The following is a 21,676-nucleotide window of genomic DNA, read 5'->3' as shown; positions in this document are numbered from 1 at the left end:
CGTCCTGCATAGGACATACTTAGGAACGGTGAACAGGTTGGTTTGATTGTAGAGATATTAACTTGCATTGATAATCCTACCCATGATGGATTAAATAAGACTCACGCATATGTTCCAGTTTCAGAAATTTTGGGGGATAGGTTTTTTTCATCCTTTTTGGCTGTAGAGGTATTTACGCCAGAGGCCGGGGGGCAGAGAGGAACAGTTTTTCTTTTCATCTTCTTGGATGCTGCAAAACAAAAAGGTAGAATACTCATCTCAGTGGGGCTGTCCGGACAGGCTACCCCATTAGAAAGTCTGAAAAACCCATTTTGCACTAATTCTGTTTTGCACCACTGTTATCATAGAATCACAGAATCAGTAAGGTTGGAAGGGACCTCTGGAGATCATCTAGTCCAACCTCCCTGCTCAGCAGGGTCACCTAGAGCAGGTTAGACAGGGTTACAGCCAAGCGGGCCTTGAAGATCTCCAGAGAAGGAGACTCCACAACCTCTCGGGGCAACCTGGTCCAGGGCTCCGTCACTCTCACAGGGAGGAAATTCCCCCTCACGGTCGGGCCGAACTTCCTGTGCTTCAGTTTCTGCCCATTGCCTCTTGTCCTGTCACACGGGACAACTGAAAAGAGTTTGTCCCCATCCCCTTGACACCCTCCCTTCAGGTACTTGTACACATTGATCAGATCCCCCCTCAGTCTTCTCTTCCCCAGGCTGAAGAGGCCCAGATCTCGCAGCTGTTCCTCAGAGGGCAGGTGCTCCAGCCCTCTGATCATCTTTGTAGCCCTATGCTGGACTCTCTCCAGTAGCTCCATGTGTCTTGTCCTGGGGAGCCCAGAACTGGACACAGGACTCGAGATGAGGCCTCAGCAGGGCTGAGGAGAGGGGCAGGATCACCTCCCCCCACCTGCTGGCAACACTCTTCCCAATGCAGCCCAGGAAGACCATTGGCCTTCTTGGCCACAAGGGCACATTGCTGGCTCATGGTCAACTTGTCATCCACCAGCACTCCCAGGTCCTTCTCTGCAGAGCTGCTCTCCAGAAGGTCAGACCCCAGCTTGTACTGGTGCCTAGGGTTATTTTTCCCCAGGTGCAGGACCCTGCACTTGCCCTTGTTGAACCTCATGAGGTTCCTCTCTCTGCCCAGCTCTCCAGCCTGTCCAGGTCTCTCTGAAGGGCAGCACAGCCCTCAGGTGTGTCCGCCACTCCTCCCAGCTTGAGATCATCAGCAAACTTTCTGAGGAGGCACTCTGTCCCCTCATCCAGGTCATTGATGAAATTGAACAGAATGGGACTCAGTACTGAGCCCTGGGGGACACCACTAGCAACAGGCCTCCAACTAGACTCCACGCCACTGGTGATGATCCTCTGAGCTCTGCCTTTCAGCCAGCGCCCAATCCACCTCACTGTCCACTTGTCTAACCCACACTTTCTGAGCTTGCCTAGGAGAATGTTATGGGAGACAATGTCAAAAGCCTTGCTGAAGACAAGGTACACAACGCCCACTGCTCTCCCCTCATCTACCCAGCCAGTCACTCCATCAGAGAAGGCTATCAGATAGGTCAAGCAGGATTTCCCCTTCGTGAATCCATGCTGGCTACTCCTGATCACCTTCTTTTCCTCCATATGTCTGGAGTCCTCCTCTTGCTGCTGATGTATTTGAAGAAGCCCTTCCTGTTGTCCTTGACATCCCTTGCAAGACTCAATTCCAGCTGGGCCTTAACCTTCCTCGCAACATCTCTACATACTCTTGACTGCATTCCTATAATTCTCCCAAGTAGCCTGTCCCTTCTTTCACATTCTGTGTACTTTCTTCTTCTGTCTGAATTTGGCCAGGAGCTCCTTGCTCACCCAGGCAGGTCTCCTGCCCCTTTTGCTGCACTTCTTACTCATAGGGATGCACCGTTCTTGAGCATGGAGGAAGTGATGTTTGAATACTAGCCAGCTCTCCTGGACCCCCCCTTCCTTCTAGGGCCTTAACCCATGAGACTCCACCAATTAGGTCTCTGAAGAGCCCAAAGTCCACTCTCCTGAAGTCCAGGGTTGCAGTCCTGCTTGTTGCCTTACTTCTTTCCTGCAGAATCCTGAACTCCACTATCTCGTGGTCACTGCAGCCAAGGCTGCCCCCAACCTTCACACCACTAACCAGTCCTCTCTGTTGGTAAGGACAAGGTCCAGCAGGACACCCGTCCTCGTAGGCTCTTCCACCATTTGTGACAAGAAGTTATCATCAATGCATTGCAGGATCCTCCTGGACTGTTTGTTCCTAGCTGTGTAGTCCTTCCAGCAGATATCAGGGTGGTTGAAGTCCCCCATGAGAACCAGGGCCTGTGATCTTGAGGCTACCTCCAGCTGTCTATAGAAGGCCTCATCAACTTTCTCTTCCTGGTCAGGTGGCCAGTAGTAGACACCCACAACAGTGCCCCCCATGACGGCCTGCCCTTTGATCTTTACCCACAAGGTCTCAAATGCTTCCTCCTCCTCTGCCCCTAGGCAGAGCTCAATGCATTCCAGCTGCTCTCTCACATAAAGAGCAACTCCACCACCTCGCCTTCCTGGCCTGTCTTTCCTAATATATTGATTAGTCCTTACAGAAAATTGCAGTTTATTCAGACTCCTTTTCACCTCATAGAATTCAAGCAGCAAATTAAGGCTTCGTATTTCATTGTCAGTTGGGCATCCAGAACAGTCTCTGGCAATGCTGGATACTAAGTCAAATTTAAGGACATGCAGTGGCAGCAAGTCTTATGTTTGTTTTGTCTAGGGGCAAAGGAGGAGATAAAACTATCAGATCCTATCTGTGCATGCTTAATCTTCATTATTATCAAGACAATCTCTTCTTTACCACAGGGAGCTCCGTATACAGCTAAATTACCCACACTACCCATTTCCTTTTACAGTTTATACCTGTGGTATATACTTTCTTGCTATATTAAAAAAGAGCTTTTAAAGGATTTTTAACATTCTTGAAGACTTATTTCTTAAAAATGCAAAGAAACACCCTCTGTTGGTAAGATGGCAGAGAGGTCAGAAATAGTACCCCATACACTCAGCACATAAAGAAATCATATTCCAACATTGTCTGCCATAGGACTGGGACTTGATAAAATGCCTCATCCACAGATGAGGCTAAATCAGGGTGAACTGCATATTGCAATGGATGCAATAGATGCATATTGTCAGGGCAAAGTGGCTTTCAGAAGATTCTCTTTTTTTCACAGCTGAAACTTTCAGGTTTTCCATGGAAATTTCCATTTAAAAAAATCCATTTTAAAATCTGGTAAATCTATGTTTGAAAATTAAAAGTTAATTTCACATGAAAATTTCAGGACGAATTACATTTTCTCACCATTTTTCCCATCATCTTTTCTGCAGAAAAAAAGTGAATTGTGCCTGTTAGGGGCTGCTGAATCCAGTAGCCTGACACAGTTGAGGCTGCTACACCTCCGTATTCCCAGGTCCAGCTACGAGCAGGGCTGAGCACTTATTCCCAATATACAGTACACACAAACGTGTATACTGTAATCATATATAGGCACAGTTGGTCACACACTGACAGAAATACTCAACACTCACACAAACACAAGCAGCACCAATAGCCTTATCCTGTTCTCCTCTCTGGTGAACCAGGATGAAGGTCCTTTGAGGGGAATGTATACAGTGTGGATCCTTCCAGTAACTGGGCTGAGACAGTCTACCCAGCAGCTGTCCCTGGATCCCCCATCTCCTAGTTGAGTGGCACCTGGACATACGAACTCCCATGGCCTGTAGTCCCACTCCAGCTCCCGATATACAGCTCCCTGCTCCCACACACTCATGCATACCCTCCCACCTCTGCAGATACACTATGGATCTCCCAGTAGCTCGGCTTAGACATGCAGCAGTTGGTCCCCGAATCCTGGGTTTCCCCAGCTGCAACACATTGTTCTGGTACATCACTTTATTGATCCTGGCTAAATTCTCTGCCATGCACTCCATGGCTTAGACATACCAGCCTTGGAAAAAGCTGTCATGGTATGGAGTGTGTTGGTAGGTCCTAATGGCCCTGACTAGCTTCATCTGGAGCCTCCATTCACACTCTCTGCCCATGGGCCTAGGACCCCCATTTCAGCTCAGCCTTGGGCGTTCAGTCCCTGTCTGTAAGTTACATTATAGGTATGTCTGTGTTTAGCTCCCTCACAACCGTGCCTGGCCATGGACCCCATTGAACTGGATGCCAACCTTTGAATTCCCTTCCCAGCTGGACCTCAGTCCAGCCTCATCACAGTGGACCTGCCCAGCAATCACTGGGCTGATCATGACCCACACCCATGGATTGACTTCCCAGCTTGACCTTAGACATGTCCCTAAGGGAGCAGCAAGAGCTCGTTCTCAATACTCCATCGCACAAGATAGACATGTCCTACATATGGTTGGAACAGACCAGAAGACTCAGTTTTTGTTTAAGCTGTAGAGAAAAAAGAGCAAACTGACAGAAGTGGAGCAAGGGGTGATGTGGTCACAGCCACCAGCCAGGGAAATGATGACTACAGAGAAGAAATTAGTGACTGATGAGTTAGCTGTGATTAATGTTAGTTCACAACAGGGAGTAGCTGAGAACTCAAAGGAGACTGAGATTCTGTCTGGAAGGGGAGTCACATCAATTGGCTGTATTTTCTTCACTGAAAGTTATTGTCTGTTAATTCTCTTGCAGGGAGAAGAAGGGATGACTTCCTATCTGCTTTGGATAACGGGTAGAGAAAAAGAATGCTGAATTAGAGGTAAAAGGAGAAAGAGGAAAGATGATCCACTTTCAGAATCTGATAAGAATGCTACTACATAAAGATATCTGCATTTTTTTTTCTAAAGATATCTTGGCACTTTGTGTTACACAGCAATCAAAAACATGCTGGTATCTCTTCAGTGCACTGCGAACTTAAGAATCCTGGGACTATGTGCAAGAAAAATGAAGAAGAGGGTTGGAGGCAAAGAAGATGGGATAAATAACATTATGTAATCCCTTCCTCAAGAGCACAGGCCTATCATTCCAGCCCTAGTTTTCGTCCTCTCAGTACCATCTTCAGAGTGCTCAGGCTCAGTTCACATCAAAATCAGCCACTCTGTGCTTACACAACAAACCAGACTATTCAGAGAGCCTACTACCCCGGGGCAGAGGAACTGTGGGGATAGGCTGTGTAGTGGTTGTAGGCTCTTTCCATCTGGAGTTACTAAGGAACAGTCTGAGGGTCCTTGCCATTCACATCATTCAGGTATTTTTAGTTTGTTCTTTATTGTAAACACTCAAGCCACAAATTGGCAACAGCATACTGCACCAGAGGAACTTCTGGTCTAAGCTGGAATAGGTATTTTCACATTTTTTAAGCACCTGCATACCTACGTAGTGCCACAAATTTCACTTGAATCTATTTCAAGAAAATGTTCACTAAACTAAATGGCTGTGGAAGAGAATAGATATGTATTTTAACTGATATAGCACACACCAGGTACACCATTTTGCAGCTTCATGACCACTGTGACTTTGTTGCTGTCACTATGCTGGATGCCTCTGCCACTTGGATCTTCCTAGCAGCAAGGGCAGAACATGAAGAGTTTGTTCCCTACGCCTATGTCCAAACTCCTTTATTTAAGGGGGAAGTGGTTAGAGTGGTAGTACACTAGATCCATCAGTTCCAGCTGCATCCAGTAGAGGCCAGATGCGCACATGGTTTGCAACCAATATAGCGTATCTGGTCTAAAAAGTCTCAATCTTATTGTTACCTTCCTTTTTTTCTTCTTTGGGACTGCTGTGAGAGAAAGCACAGTAAGAAATATTAATACAATAGGAGAATACATCTCATGCACCAAGAGTGCCAAAAGGGCCCCCACTTCTATTTAATGTACTGGGTTATGTTTCTTCATCTGTACCTATCAGGAGTTTAGTGTGGGTTTGAGTAGCTTAGTATACTACATTAAGCTGAATAAACAGGAAATGTAGATAAGAGGCAGTTGAACGAAAATCATTACAGTGAGTAACAGTTCTAAGCTTTCCTACATTCTCTGATTTACTCTGATCCCTGTGGACTGAAAAGCTTTATTAAATCCCAGAATTTTACCAGGTAATGCATAAAACATACTGCAGTGCCTACACTTTTAGGCAGGAAGAGCAAGCCACACATAAAATCTGTGGGGTTGAAAATGTAAGTAATTTACTAAATTTTGATAGAAGCACCATATATACTAAATTGTCCCTAAAAAGCTTTTGATTATTTCACCATACACAAGTTTAAGCAGTAGGTGAAATGGAGCAGGTTGCGACAGGTAGGAAGTCAGTGCTGTCGAGCTAGGATTTTTGGAGCAAATTGATTCAAACCGCGATCGCAATGGGTAGGTCACCGGGCCAAGCGCCCACAAGCGGGAAACCCGCTGAGCAAACCCCGAGGGACGCGTGTCTGGACAGGCAATTTGCGGGCTGGTTTTGCAAGCAGGCTGCACTCCGGGGCACTCCAGGGACCATCTGCGAGAGCTTTGGCGCGCCACAATCCAGAATTAAAATAGAATATACACGTCTTGAGAAGAATATACATAGACCATCACGAAAACTTTCCGACTGATGGGGGGACTGTGCTGTTGCCTTCTGGCAGGACTCCAGCTTCAGCAGAAAGCCCCTGGCCACTGAACAAGGCGTATTTCGAAGGAAAGACGCTCCCGCACGCTGCGGAAACATCCTACCCACGTCGCCGCATGTGTATTTCGTGCCGATGTTTTTAAGTACATAGAAAACACCCAGAACGGCTTCCTGGACAGATGGCCAAAGCCTCTGTTATCACTGCTTGCATCTTTACTGCAAACAGGCGTCTTTCCACACACCTCTGGTCATTTATAGCGACGGGTGAAGTTCAGAAGTGCAACACCCGCCATTTCACCTCCAGGCAACTTAGTCAGGCCTAAATTCCCTGAGCGGATTTCGCGTGAAATAGCTGTTTTCAGCTAGCAAGGTAAACCGCTGCGGCCGGCGGGACGGCGGCGACGGCGGGTGCAGCAGCAGCAGGAGGAGGAGGCGGAGGAGGGGGAGGCGGAGGAGGGCGAGGCGGAGGAGGGCGAGGCGGAGGGCGGCGCCGCTCTGAGGGACGCGGCGCCGCCATTGGCGCCAACGGCCGCGGGCCGGGGCCGCCGCGCGCCGCCTTCGCCCGCTCCCGTCAGACGAGCGCCGCGGCGGGAGGAGGGGGCCGCGCCGCGCTGCCCGGGGGCCCCTGGAATGGCCGCTCCGTCGGAGCGTCGTAGCAGAACGTAGCAGAGGTGTGTGCACGGGCAGATAAATAATATAACAAATAGATAATATCGCAATATAATAGTATATAGTAATACAATATAGTATATAAATATATGATATAATCAATAATAGTAATATATATAAAATGTTATTAGTATTTCATAGTATACTATTACAATACAAAACTTACAAAATGTTTATATGCAGTCCCTGGTCAGCCTCGTTTTGTGAGCTTACGCCTGGGTTTGAGACAAGCAGGTACTAATTATCTTGGTTAGCTGGCTTCTGCTTTGCGGGTGCAGCCCGCCTCCGCTCTGGGTACTGAGCCTGTCCTTGAACCTGTTTGAAACCGTCCTTGGACGCGCCTCACGTTCAGGGGATGTTCCTCCGGCACCTCTCGCACTCCAAAATAGTGTGTTATCAGTATCTCTGTCAGGCTCTTAAACTTCAGTGAAACAGGTCATTCTGCTCCTGTTCTCCGGCACTGTCAAAGGCCGGAGTAAACAGCGCTGCCGAATAACCCATTACCCCCAAAAATCGGTGCTAAAAAAAGTATTTTTTTCCTCGAAAGCACCGGGCAGAGAGAGACCATGGACAGATCTGCGTTGTGAAGGAGACTCCTGTTAACGCTGAAGGAGGCACTAGCCGGGTTCCCGGGCAGCTGCGCTGCTCCGGTGCGGTGGCTGGAGAAAACCTTTGATGCGAGCGCGGAAGGCGGGGTATTAACTCGTGCATCTAGCAACAAAGATTAACCAGGAAGCTAAACAGTGAGTCAAAGGAATTGTTTTCTGCTCTGTATTGCGTTTCCTGCACTCGGACAGACGGAGTTTGCTTTGCCAGTGCTGAATAGAATAAAGGTACCCAATGCTTTTTTTTTTTTAATATAAAACTGACTTCACAAACAGACCTATAAAGAAAAAAATTATCTGCAGGGAAGCTTAAAAGTGATTCTTAGTCACTCAGTAGGAAAAAAACAATTTAATTTTATGTTTCTCTAATTAGAAGTGATGGCTCTGTTCTGTGTCTTCATTTATTAGTGATTTCTTTTACAGTATAATAAAGAATTTGTTGTTCTGCACAGTAAGTGCTCTTCATCTGAGATGGCTGACTAACAGATAACTGCTGAAAGCAGTAGGTAACCTTCTTGTGCTTAAAGTCCACCAAATATTGCATTTAAGGTCAGCTTATTTAACTTTAACAAGTCCATTTAAGGAAGTTCCTAAGTTCAGTCTTCCAAAGCTAGAACATTGAAATACTGCTGTATGTCAAGCAGATGATGTAGTGTTTGCTGCATTAGCAGTCTCCAGTTCTTTAGCCTACTGGGGCATTAAGTAACTTAGGGCTGATTCTTAGCAGACCTTTTCATGCTTCATTCTTGTGGTAGAGAGTCATTCAGATTCACCTGGGAACAGCAACTGGCTGTGCTAGATTCTTACTTCATTGTATAAGATTTCCTTGCTATATGTAACCTGACTCTGTTTATTGCATTGAGGGTGTCAATGGAAAGAGATAGTGGTTGGGGGTGATGGAAATGAGTACTTCTCCTCCTTTTTATTTTATAGCTCTTCTTCTGGATGATCATGCCAAACTACTCTTGAACTAAATCCTGTTCTTTACCTTCTGCATTTGTACCGAATGAACAAACTACTTGACAAAAATTCTTTTCCTCTAGCTAGTTACACTGCTTTTCCACTGTAGTATAAATTCTGTAAATGTAAATTCTTCTTTTCCTCCTTTCTCCCATCAAGGAAATTCTGTGTGTGTGTATATATATATATATATGTATGTATGTATATATATATACAGACATATACACACATGTATCTGTGTACGTGTATATATATGTGTACCTTACTTTATATGTATAATCTCCCCTCTCTCTAAAAAGTAAGAACCTAGGAGATGCTTATGTGCAGAGTAACTAGCAGAACAACATCCTAGAGTCATTACTAGATGCTTTTGTTCTACAAAAGGATCAAACTGCATAATAGTAAACTTAGATGAAATTGTCAGCCCAGTGTTATTAAGAACCTGCTTTTGACTGGCTGCTAAGTTGACAGTGATTTTTTGTTGTACAGGCATGATGGGCTAGTGTAAGATTATGTAACCTCAGCCATGTGACTGGAGCTCCAGAAACACGTCAGGGTATTTGAGAATTCCTGTATTAGAAATAGTTTTAGACTATCAGCTTTTAGATCTTAAAAGCTCCCCCCATGCTATTCTGCTCTATTTAAGTAGGCCACATGCTTCAAAAAATGGCCTTCAAAATAGCACATCCATTATGAAGAATTAAGGGTGATATCCAGAAAAGCCATGTAGTTGCACTGTAGGCACCTTATCAAAAATGTACGTCTCTCCATCCTAGACAGAAATCTGTCAAACAACCCTAAGCAGTGAGCCCTTGATCTTCTTGTCCTGCCCACTCAAAACTGTCACTGCCTTTGCTGAACCAAGTTCGCAGGTAGCCTATATCCCACCTAGGTGCATAGATGATTATATAGCACTTTGAGTTGTGTTGCTTTTATGTTTGAAGTCTTGTATACTGTAAGTAGAAATACTATTAAATTTTTCTTGTTTTATAGAAATTAGAATACCTGTCTGGAGATTAGGAGACAGGAATTAAAAATAAATAACCTGGGGTTACTCTTTCTGTTCCCTCTGCCCTGTCACCCCTACTAGACCTGGACTAACGTGGAGCCAGAACTACAGGGCTGCCTGGACAGAGGAGAAGTAAGAAGAGGGATCTTGAGGTGTAACATGGTGGCCTGACTGAGAGAGGGTAGAACGGGGTTCTTGTTTCTGCTTTGCAAGGCTGTGAGATAACCTCAAACTAGTAATTGGTCTGTGAGCTAGGTGGTTTAATCCTTGGTGGTACAGCTTTAGGAAAGGTTAGAAGTAACCTAAGTGAAACTTTCTGAGACTGCTGCTTAGGTTGATAAGTAAGGGAAGCTGAGTTTGAATTCTCCTGGGTAAAGAGCTTTCCAGGGGCTCTTGTTTTATCCACTTTCTGGGTGTGTGCTGTAGCCTTTACACAAAAATGAGCTAATACATTGCATAGCTATCTTCTTAAAGAATGAGCCACTCCTGAAAAATTAAATAGTCGTGTTCAGTTTGGGCAGTGTTCAGGCAGTATACAATGAACCCTGGCCTCACAAACACCAGTTTCCTGATTTTGGTGCTTGTGTCTGAGAAACAATTTCAGTCACAACCTTCCCTTCCACTCTTCTTCCCATTTCTATTCCCCTGCTATTCAGCAGACTTTATATGGCAAATCCTGTTCGTACAGCACAGTTTGACATTACGCCTTATCCACTGCAACCCTAGGCTGCTATTGAGACTGACTGTTCCCTGCTCTTCACCCAGCATAACAGCTGGGTTTAGCTGTCACTGTACCCATCTAGGTTTCTTGCATCACAGGGCCAGCTCTGTGCCTAGAGCCAGCTACCTTGTATTTAGGTGCCTGAGTGCTCTGCTTGGATCTGGCCGTAAGTATTTAATTAAACATGTATCAGTCAAGGAAAAGACTAGGTTTTGCATGATATAGCCCAGTCCAGTAGCACAAACAATCTTGTGAGTGAAGTTTTCATGCCTGATAGACTTACTGTTATTCTTGCAATTTAATATCGCAATTAAGGAGGACTGATGATGCTGCTTGCTGATTTCAACTTCCTGGCCAGAATGAGCTGCTAACAAGTAAAATACCTATGTTATGAGGACATCCAGGAGAACATCATTGAGCACTGAAGGATGAGTGGTCTTCCTCTTGATAGGGAGCTATAGTAAGCTTTTTTAATGTATGTATTAAGAAAAAAAAAAACTTCCTTGCAAAACATAAGTTATTTTTGATCACTGACATGAAACTTCACAGACATGAAACCTGATTCCAGCTGTGTTCTATTTACAGGCTATGGGCTAGATTTTTTGTTAAGCATTTTGATTTTGACTTCTCTGTAAACTGAAGTGCTCTTTTTCCCAATTTTCTCCTTATGTCGCTTACGGCTCTATGACTGCAGGACTCCTAAAGAATATTCTTTCTCCTCTAGCACCTGATTTCTGCTGGTAATTGGATTCTGTGTAAATTCCTGTTTTCAGGTAGGTGTATGCCTCAGTTACTGTAGCCGGGAGCGGATTAATTTTACACAAGCTTTTTTGGTAGTCTTCAGATTATGTCACTTATTAAGTGGGGTAATTTTATTCTAAAAAGCATGCAGGAGTGAATGTCCAAGGCCTGTGGTTACTCAGTCATCTTGTGAGAAAGGACAGCCGAAGGGTTTGGTTCATTTGCTGGTTCATTTCCACAATGGAAAAGTAGGGGGCCTGCAGTAACAAATTAAATAGGGTGAGTTAGGTGAGTCAGGGATGATTTTGCTTCCCACAGCCACTTGCTATGCAGTTAATCATGTCTGAGAATGTGGAGTGGCCATTAGCAACTTTCTGCATGATCTCAATTTCGTGTTGGGCTAAAAGCAAAGCCATGTTGGCAAAGTTGTGAAATGAAGGGCCTCCCCTTGGGGAGGCAAAGATGATGTAAAATCCTCCCAATTTCGTAGGTTTGCGCTCAACCTGTATCACAAAGCTATGTTGTGAATCCTGCTGCAGAGGAAGTGTGCTGCCACCCACGACCTCAGCAGCTGGCTGACACTGCTATAAGACAGATCTAAGTGATGCATAAGAGAGGCAGCTTGTCTACCCTCGGATTCCTAATTTTTTCCCCCTCCTCCCTATAGTGAGGAGAAAGTCTATGTGACAGGGATAGTGGCTGTCCTGGCTCAACTAGGCACTTCCAAAGATGATTAAATTTAAGTGAGTATTGAATGCAATTCTATGTTTGTTATTTGTAACAAAAAATTCATTGTACCTGAGTCCGCTTGTGAGGAAGACTTCTGTATTAGCAAATAGCTTGGACTACACTCTGACTGTGTAAACTGCTGCTCAGGATTTTCAGCTAGATAATCTTTTTTTATATGAAAACAAAGATGCAGGAAGTGTCTCACTTCCCAGTAGCCTCTGATGCGAATCACTTGTTAATTAGCTACACTGTTTTGCACGCTTTCATTCTTGAGTGGTGCAATTTCCAGAACAGTCCTAGATGAAAAGGATGCAAGTACCTGTTAAAATTAGCAGAGCAAAGAAGTAAGGGAGTAGTTCTGCTGAAGTTTCCAATATCTGAAATTGTAGATTCCTCTATATTGGGAACATTGTAACTTTTAATAGCAGGTTTTTTATCAGTTCCACAGTGCTATTTTTGACCGTCTGTATCAAGGGAATTAGTATAAGAAACACATCCCACAACTCAAACGAAGCCACTCTAGTCTTCTGACTTTCTTTTGTTTTAGTTTGGTTTTCCTTTGTGGAAAAAGTATTGGGCTTCCGTAGTGCGTATGAGGGTTTTTTTGTTTGTTTCATTTTGTTTGACTTGGGTCAAGAAACAGTGCTCATTGGCCTAGTGCAGGGAATCCAGCACCACAAACTAGAATGAGACTGCTTCCAAACTCTCTTAAATGTTTTTTGAAATCTGTTTTCAAAACAAGACATAAAAACACCCTTTTAAGCTGGGCCTAGTGTAGCTCTAATGTCAGTGCAGACATGAAGAATGAGGAGGTTGCGGTGGAAGCTTGAGTCTTGTGAGCTGACCACCTTCTGAAGTTTTCAGAGGGACTCTCCTTCCTCTGTAAGGGGAGATGAGAACAGCAGAGATCCAGGCGACTGAGCCATCTTCTACTTCGTATTTCAAGTCCCTTGTGCTGGGAATATATTCTCTGTATTGTGGCTGCTGATTAAAAAAAAAAAAGTGTCTAGGATAATCAAGTTCTTGCAAATGAACTGTATTATTAATTCAAATAATCCGCAGGTGCTGATGATATTACATGCAAGGAAATCCAATAAGAACTGGAGAGCCTCAGAAGTACAATGAGATACGCTGTTGTTACTGATGATGTTATCTTGCTGGAATCTTTATGTTAAAGTAATCTTGAAGTTGCTAAGTATAGAATTAAATAATTTCTTGCATAGTTTTATGCCTTTGCCAATGTGAAATAAATGGCATGATGGCTATAGTTAGTTTGACAAAAAATAGTCACAGGGAAAAATACAGTTATGATCTCCTTTTTTAGGTGTATTTCTCTTTGATTTATGAACATCTTTTTTTTTCCTGAGACCATATCCTTTTAAAACCACTTGCCCAATGATTGTATACCGAAGCAAGTGTAGAGACTGACATTCTTGGGAACTGCTGCCGAGTAATATCCAAGCCCTATGAAAGACATGGCAAGGTGTCAAACTTTATTAGAGGGATTATACCAAAACAAATTGTTCTTTCCTCCTCCAATTTTCAATTGCTAACTTTCATTTTCTTCTTTTAGTTATTAGCATTTTGCCCTCTAAAAACAGTGTATTTGCCTGTTTAGTCTCAAACTTGTGAAAGTCTTGATTTCTTATCAAACAACAGTAAATCTAAATCACTGTATGACCGACAAAGCAGGTATTCCTGGAGAAGGGTGGAATTTTTCTAAAACACATGAACTACTCTAGTTTCGTTTCCCTCAAAACCAACAGATACTAATGTCAAATGGTCTGGAATATTCCTATTCGTAACGTGAAACTTTCTCTTCCAGCTTACTGAAGATCATTATATAATGCTGTCAGTAAAAATATTTTAAGATTGCAGCTATTTTACAGGTTAAAAACAATGTGGATCGTGTTGGTAACAGTGAGCAAGAATAAGGCTTGTTGTGCATCATTTTTTTCCCCTCCATTGTGGCCGTTTTCAGCAGCTATCTGGTACTATAATTTCCCTTTAATTCCCTTAACTATAATGTTAATATTGCATAGGAAAGCATTTGGGTTTATTACCTGCATAAAACAAAACATTTTTGTGTTTGTAAGAGCAATTTCAGTGTTTCCTCATCATAAATATCCCCCACTCCCTCAGTGGTCCCTGTTCTTACAAACACCCTGCTGTTCACGACCACCTAAATAAGAATTTCTCTGCCTCCCATTGACTAAACATATGCTGTCAAATCCTGTTCTTTACAGTAATCTCTGAGACTATTGGAAATACAATATGCTATGTACAGATTTTTATCATTTTGAAAATGCTGTGGTAACAGCTCTTGAGAGATACAGTAACGGATGGATTGGCTACAGATATACGTATCTTACTGGATGATTCTATCTTACTGGATGATTCCTCTTCCTTTCTGCCCCAGCAAGAATTAAAATGACAACAGGCCTTGGCTTTTTGAGTTCCCATTGCAGTTACAGGCAATCATGTTATAAACCCTCTCAAATGATGACTTAAGTCCCTCTTGGAAGTTGCTTTCTGTCTCCATTACTCAAACTGCAGTCTGTTATATTTCCTCCGTCTTCTGATCTTCTGCACATATATTAATGGCTGGCTTAGACTATCTGTGTTTTTGCCAACAGTGGCATTTAATTAGATCTTTTCCTTCCATGAGATTTGCCTCTCATGTATTTATACAGAAATTATATTCTGTAAGCTTGGGACAGTGCTGAGTTTCCTGTAATTGTATTGCATAAATTTCAGTGGAAAATAAAACTCGTTCAGAGAAGGAGGCAGTTTGTGCAGGGCTGTAGCTTGTCCGTCTCCTTGTTAGAGGCACGGTAATACCTAATCAGACCTCCCAGAGCGACAGAGGCCAATTCTGTAAAGCTTTCATTACACCTGAAGTTCTCACTTGGCTTCCTTGCTCCCCCCCACCCCTCCAAAAAAAAGTTATTACTTCCTAGGCGTAGGTGTTAAGGACAAACTTAATTGCCTCTTTTCTGAGAATAATGAGTTTTTCTGCAGAGGCAAACTGTTGTATTGCACACTTCTGTTTATCTGTCTTCCTCAGCTTCCTGTTGCCTTAAGTCTTGACTTCCAACTCTTCCTGGCTGCTAGTGCCGATATGTTGTAGCACTGAAGGAATAACGTTAGGAAAATGTGTAGCTTTCAGATGCGTAAGACCAAACCCTCTCGTTTTTAAGAGGTTATGGTTACTTGTAATTGAACGTTTTATGGGATGACAGCGTATAAGGTGAGAGTTGCTCATCGGCCAAGCCTGCAGAGTAATTGCTTGTTCAATCAGAAGAAGTTGGCACAGATACAGATGCAAAACCAGTCAAAAGTGCAGGACGGGCTGCGACCTTCTCCCTCTCGTTAGAAGGCATCGGCTTCCAAGCAGTGCTCTGGTGGGCTTAGCTCTGCTGTACAAGGAGCACTTGAAAAACAGTTTTGCATTGTACATTCAGGACCTTACTCGGCTGGTGCATGTAAAAGGAAGCCTAGTTGGCTTGGATGGAGCTGCTGACTGTGGGGTTTTGCTGTTCAGTTTCTGATCTTCCTGTTGAACTTAATCTGCCAGTCATGTCAAACTACGCCAGCCTCTTGCCTCTCCCTCATTACAGCCCATATGTATCCGCTGAGGGAAAACTTCAAAATCTAAGCAGTGATTATGGTACTCCTTAATGTTTGGAACACAGGATTACAGTTACAATTCCCTTTTTGTATATGGGAGAAGGCAGGAGGAGGGGAAAAACAGAGCTCTGCGTAGAGCGAACAACATCATTTGTGAACAAGGTCGTTTTTCTTTCATAACTTGATTATGTTCTAGAAAAATGTAAAATTTTAATTAAATGAATGAAGAACTATAACTGCTAAAGAATTTTTTTTAGAAATTCTATAGGAGAAATGTGTTGGATGATAGCTGGGCCTAAAGCACTCAGAAGCTCTGAGTGGCTTATGAGTGGAAAAAACTCCCATTTCAAGCCATCTTTTTGTTTCTTTTTTTGCCAAAAGCTGTAGAAGCTTTGATGCATGAATTACATAAAACATGATTTCAGGCTTCTATTTGTAATAAAGATGAGAAAGCTTTTTGAGAGGGAAGTTTTTCATGTAGCTTCATTTGAATTTAAGATTTAAGAAAAAAATCACAACAAAGACTCACAAATGTTACTCTGCAACGTAAGGTGACAGGTTTTCCCCAGGGACCAGTCAGTATGGTATTTCTATCCATTTCTATGATTTAGTCAGTCTAGATTAGTCAATGTGGATCTTTAAGTCTTATTTGACACTTAAGGTCTGAAAACTTTTCCTGAGAAAAAAACATTCCACTGAACTTATAGTAGTTCCAAAAGAAATCCTGAGACTCTTCATTTTTTTTGGCATGGATACAAACTTTAAGAAAAAGTATTTGTCAAAAAAGGAAAGCAAATGAATTAAAATTGGCAGTGAGGGGCATTTGGCATGGGGCAGGCTATTGATTTTTGAAATTTGGGCTTAGACCTATAACAAATATTGTCCTCCCAGCCAGCAGTTTTCACTTTCTGTGCTTGGAATCAATGTTTGCAATCTTTTGCAGAAAGCCAGTCTTGCACTAGCTTGTATCAACAGGTGTTACAGGCTTGGCCAAGGACACTCACACTGAAAGAAGTTTTCTTCTTTATGCTGAGACTAAAAACTACCCTAGTTTCAGTTTGTAACTGGTATGGTGCCAATGACTAAAGATTTCTTATCATAGTGAAGTGTTTTACAGAGTTTGCACTATATGGATGGTACATATTAAAGAAGAAAAAATCTGATTATTGCTAGTTTCTTTTAACTGCTTATCTGGTGAGATCAAGGGCCATTTTTTCAAGTACTCAGACATGTCTTAACTGAAGCATCACATCGTTTCCTTTACCAGGGAGCCTAGAAGGGTCTCAGCTGCACTACTTAATTCTGCACAGTTTTTTTTTTTTGTCATAAACTAGGGTAGGAGAAAAAACCAACTAAGTGAATACCATGTAAATCTGAATACAGGATAAATGCAAGTGGATCAGTGAAACAGAATTCACACAGGAGTCTCTGCTGAAGTGGTGGTAGGAGAATATGATCCAGTTAAGCCAGACATAGGAAGCATGTTATACTTAGCAAAAGCAATTGTGTGAAACTAATGTTTAGTCATGGAACAATATTGTATCATGTCTGCTAGGAGAAGTTTGGTTGAGAGCCTGTTAGGGCAGGTGGTATCTTGCACCTGCCTAAAAACAAAGTGGGAGTTTGAACTCACTTGCAGAAATTGCTCTATTGAATGATGATTTTGGCCTTTCAGAGACCTGTATGGACAATCAACTCTTGCAAGGTGTTACTCAGTTGGGGAGAATTGAAGTTCTGCTTCCATTATTTTTGTTAATTTGAATACTGTGAGATGTGGAGGAAACATGCAGCTTGTTTTGTGAATGCTGTCCAGCTATTTCTTTTAGATCTTCAGTTTAAACTATGAGACAACCTAACACTCCTCTCTCAGCCTTCTTTTAAAAACAAGAAAAAGACCTCATAAGATGTCAGTCCTACAATAGCTTTCTTACATACCTGATTTACCTGAGGGAAGAAACTTGCCTGATTGACCAGACTATAACTTTGACAATTCCATTTTAGAACTGTTCAGGTTTTGTGCAACATAATTTTTGGTGCCTGTTGGCAGAAGTGCACCTGCCAGTCAGTCAACATGCAGGGCTTTGAATTAATACTGCAGAATCACACTGGTGTATGAGATGTTAAGAAGAGTGTTTCCACACATGACAGTCAAAACTGACATCCCTATCTGTTTATTAACTGAAGAAGTGACATACTAGATTTTCCGAAAATTCAGGATTTTTGTGTTTGTTGGTGACTCTGTAGTAAGCACTTATGTATAACTGCAGGATAAACTGACATTCTCTAAATTTATTTTAAAAGGCAAAAGTTACAGATAGGTTGTTTGAAGTATTGGCTGCTACGTAAACCTCATGGAACAAAATTGCTTTGAAGGTCATGGAGAAGGTAAATATAACAGCTGAATATAACAACATTCAGAAGTTTGTTTGTTTGTTTTTTAAGAGATAGGCATTAAGGGGACTGAAGATACCTTCCCAATCTACAAGAAATGCTGTTATCTTTAGAGTTGAAAATTTCCCTTTGAGTAGTGGCATTGCCAATAGATTTTGTGGCCACAGAAGCAAGCATAATGACTGGTGGTACGAATGGTGCTCATGAGATCCCTGCTGTGAAGGCAGCCTGTCTGCTGTACGGCAAGGACCTAAAGCTTAGGACATGCACAGATCTAAAAGGTTGTTGTGATAGCTGCCTAATGAAGAGAAACGGACACAAAGGTGGTCTGTTTCTCTTCTGTCTCCCACCAGCTTTGACACTGAGGATTCTTCTTTATTGAATTTGTGCCATTTTCCCTCTTGGGCTCTGTTACGTCCATGGTGCAGTTACTCTGAGGCACTAACAGAGAGTCTCGTATAGATCCAGCTGACTTTTCCTTCTCCCTTCGTTCCTCTGATTTTTGGCAGAAGGTTTTAGCTTTTGCTCCTCGTCAGGGATTATCTTGTCATCTCTGTGTCTCTGCTTTTTTTTTTTTTTTTTGGTCTGGAACCATGGTCTATAAAATAGAGGCAAAACAGTGTTTGAAATTACTACTCATAGGTGCAAGTTGATTTGAAAAAAGCAATAAGTCTTCATATAACTGCATGATTTCTGATTCTGCATACTCAGGATGCTTCTGTAGAAATTGTTTTGCTTTTATGTTCCATACAACAGTGATTAGGCTCTATGTGGGATCATATTCATGACATAATTATACATTATCAGTGGTAAAATGCTATGAATAAGTGTCTGAGGAAAATAGTCTCTTCAAGCTGTTGCAGTTTGAAGAAGAATACAGGAAACTGTTATAAGTGAGATGTTTTTGTTGCAAATAGACAAAGTCCTGCAGAAAGAGGCATTGCACTAGTTGAGGACACACTCCCTAAGTCTCAGATTAGAGCATGTAAATTCCTCTAACACATTCCCAGCCTCCTCCCATCTCGTTGCCGGAACATATTGCATTTGGCAGAGTTCTGCCAACTTCCTTAGGATTTTTCCTCCAGGGCTAGTGTTGACTGCTGCCCTTCCGATCTCCTGGAAGGGGAAAGGAGCCTTTGAGGACTTAGAGTAGGAAAACAGGTGTGGAGGCCAAGGCAAGCAATTCTGTAGGAGTGGAGTTGAGTCCAAAAGTTCAGTGGCTTGTACTTGTGGGATGATTCTTTCGTTCTGTGTTGGTGACTAGTCAAACGTAATGTGCTAGAAATGTGCTAGAAATGTGCAAATGATAAGTAAACCGGCATGGAAAGCTCATGATTTTTAGCCCAAATGTGTTTTTGAGGTCGATCTTTGTTTAAATAAACAAAACCCAACTTCAAGCCCTTGTGAAGAGAGTTCAGGAACATGGTCCAAGTCTACACTGGCAGAAGGTGAACATCACAAGTGTTCATAGTATGTTCACAGGTGTACAGTAGCTTCATGTTGGGCTACCTCACTCTGTCCACCTCTGCTTTAAAAATCTTTACAAGCAACACTGAACTTTCATTCAGAGATACCTGGCTTTTGTCTTTTATGTATGATAACCACAGACACAGAGATTTCACGTATACTTCTGAATATAATCTGAATGCCTGTGTGTAGACATTTTAAACTTTACATGGTTGCGTGGTAGCTGTTCTTGATTTTCTTCTCTGCCTCTTCCAAATTGTTCTGCTGACTTAAAGGAAAACCTAAAATGCAATTATCATTTATTTTTAAATTTTTGTACTTGAATGACACTTGATTCTGTCTTTTAGAGTGTGAGTCACTATATTTGGCAGGAATATTTTTTCATGACCACTTTGTTCAGAAGCCTGTAAAACAGGTTTGACTTGAAGTGACCATTTGAACTTCACAAAGTAGTTTAATCTCAGAGAAAAACTTGTTTATTTTAATTTAAAAAGTGCATACATAAACTACTTCCCTGATCTCTGATATTACAGCTTGTTCTTCTTTGTCTCTTTATCTCTTTTTTCTCTCTCTCTCTCTTTTAGGGGATGCTTTGGCTGCTCTGAAACACTGAATGTGCTGGGTCAGTGAACTGTTACTCCAGGAAGCGGAGCTGAGAGGACATCATTGAAATGGCAAGCAGGAATGCAACACCTTACCAAAAGTCTCTCCTCTAGGGAAGCATGCACATATTCAACTGCAAGAAAGCAAAATTTGGGATTCTTCATGCTGCTGACTGTAACCTTGTCCAGGTTTTTCAGTGCTTGCTGAAAAAGACTTCTGTTCTTCTATACCTTTAAAAGGGACTACAAGACTATCCTCCTCAGCAAGATTTAAGATTTTCCTGGACACTTTCCGCCTGCCTTGTCAAGATGATTGACCTAAGCTTCCTAACAGAGGAAGAGCAAGAGGCAATACTGAAGGTGTTGCAACGGGATGCAGAGCTTAAAAGAGCTGAAGAAGAGAGAGTCAGGTAAGGGATCAAGCACCCTTGGCTGTTCAGGGAAGATGCACACAAATGGTATACCAAGTTATTTAGATCATGGGAGTTGTTCTTGGGACCCCCATATCCCACACTACATACAGTTTGGAGTTTTTTACACTGGGCTGAATTTAGTGTAGTCCCCGGATGAAACATCCATACCATGCAAATGGTTCAGTGCTGTCGAGAAGACTGGTTGCTGATTTGGACCCTTACAACCCCGTAAGGGTCCAAGCATGCTAGGCGTGCATCTGAAAGAGCTCCTAGCTTAGTTTCTGCAGAAAAGGATTTAGTCTGTAAGCATCAAAATCTGAAAACTGAACCAGTGTGTAGTAAGTAAGTGGAGGTGACTGGGGGATTTGTTTTTAGGAAGAGAATTAGTGCCCCAGATCAAAATGTCAGCGTAGGTGCAGCCAGTGATATGTCTGAGTGAAGAAGTTGCCTGAAATGCCTGTGGAGCATTGGAGCTGAAGCCAGACGAGGTACCAGCACTGTACTCCATGCTGACAGCAGTCCTTGCAATCCCTGATTAGCGCAGAATACTGCTTTATATGTTCCCTGTGGTGTTGGAGCAAAGAGTTTGGAAATATGTATTTGGAATGTTTTATGTACTAGGAGGTTTTCCTAGAGCTACTGTTAGGGTAATTGCCGTTATTATAGATGTATGCATTGAAAGCAGCATTGCCCAGGTGATTTTGGGGTAAGTTATCTTACCAGTTCAAATAGCAGCTTAACTGTGGTTTCAGCTAATACAGATAGGTAACTGGTCAAGACTGATTTTATCAGTCTGTCTTCTTCCTTGTGTGAAGGAGATTATCCCAGAATGAGAAGCAGCAGAAGAATGAAAAAGTATCCTTAGATGCTGAAAGGTCAAAATTTTCTTGTCTCTGTTGTGCATACAGAAATATGGGCTTTAATTCTGGCTTGAAGTAATGCAGATACCTTGAGATGGGAGGAAAAGCGGTGGAAACAGCAGTGCCAGGTCTGAAAGTGCTCAAGAAAAGTAATTGTAGACATGAATTTGAAAATAGTGTCTGGGAAAAGGAATACTCCCTGGTGCAGCAAATCCAGCTGTTAGTAGTGGTCTGAAAAGTTCTGTGGACAAGTTTTTTTGTCTGCATAATTTTGATTTTGCC

The 21,676-nt window shown here is 42.6% G+C and overlaps 1 protein-coding gene across 2 annotated transcripts in view; it reads left to right on the top strand.

The window, feature by feature from the left end:
• Positions 1-7,193: 7,193 nt before the first annotated feature.
• The window catches only part of SYTL2 (synaptotagmin like 2), a 56,918-nt gene continuing 42,435 nt past the window's right edge, over positions 7,194-21,676 (top strand). For both annotated transcript variants that reach the window (XM_062567378.1, XM_062567379.1), the window contains exons 1-2: positions 7,194-7,268; positions 20,104-20,531. In XM_062567378.1, coding sequence (XP_062423362.1) covers positions 20,431-20,531 — 101 coding nt within the window. In that variant the 5' untranslated portion in view covers positions 7,194-7,268; positions 20,104-20,430. The remainder of the gene's footprint in view (positions 7,269-20,103; positions 20,532-21,676) is intronic.

The sequence above is a fragment of the Rhea pennata genome, chromosome 1, assembly GCF_028389875.1.
Source record: "Rhea pennata isolate bPtePen1 chromosome 1, bPtePen1.pri, whole genome shotgun sequence".
NCBI classification, from domain to species: domain Eukaryota; kingdom Metazoa; phylum Chordata; class Aves; order Rheiformes; family Rheidae; genus Rhea; species Rhea pennata.
The sequence above is the reverse complement of the archived record's forward strand: the minus strand, read 5'-3'. Positions and strand labels throughout refer to the sequence as shown.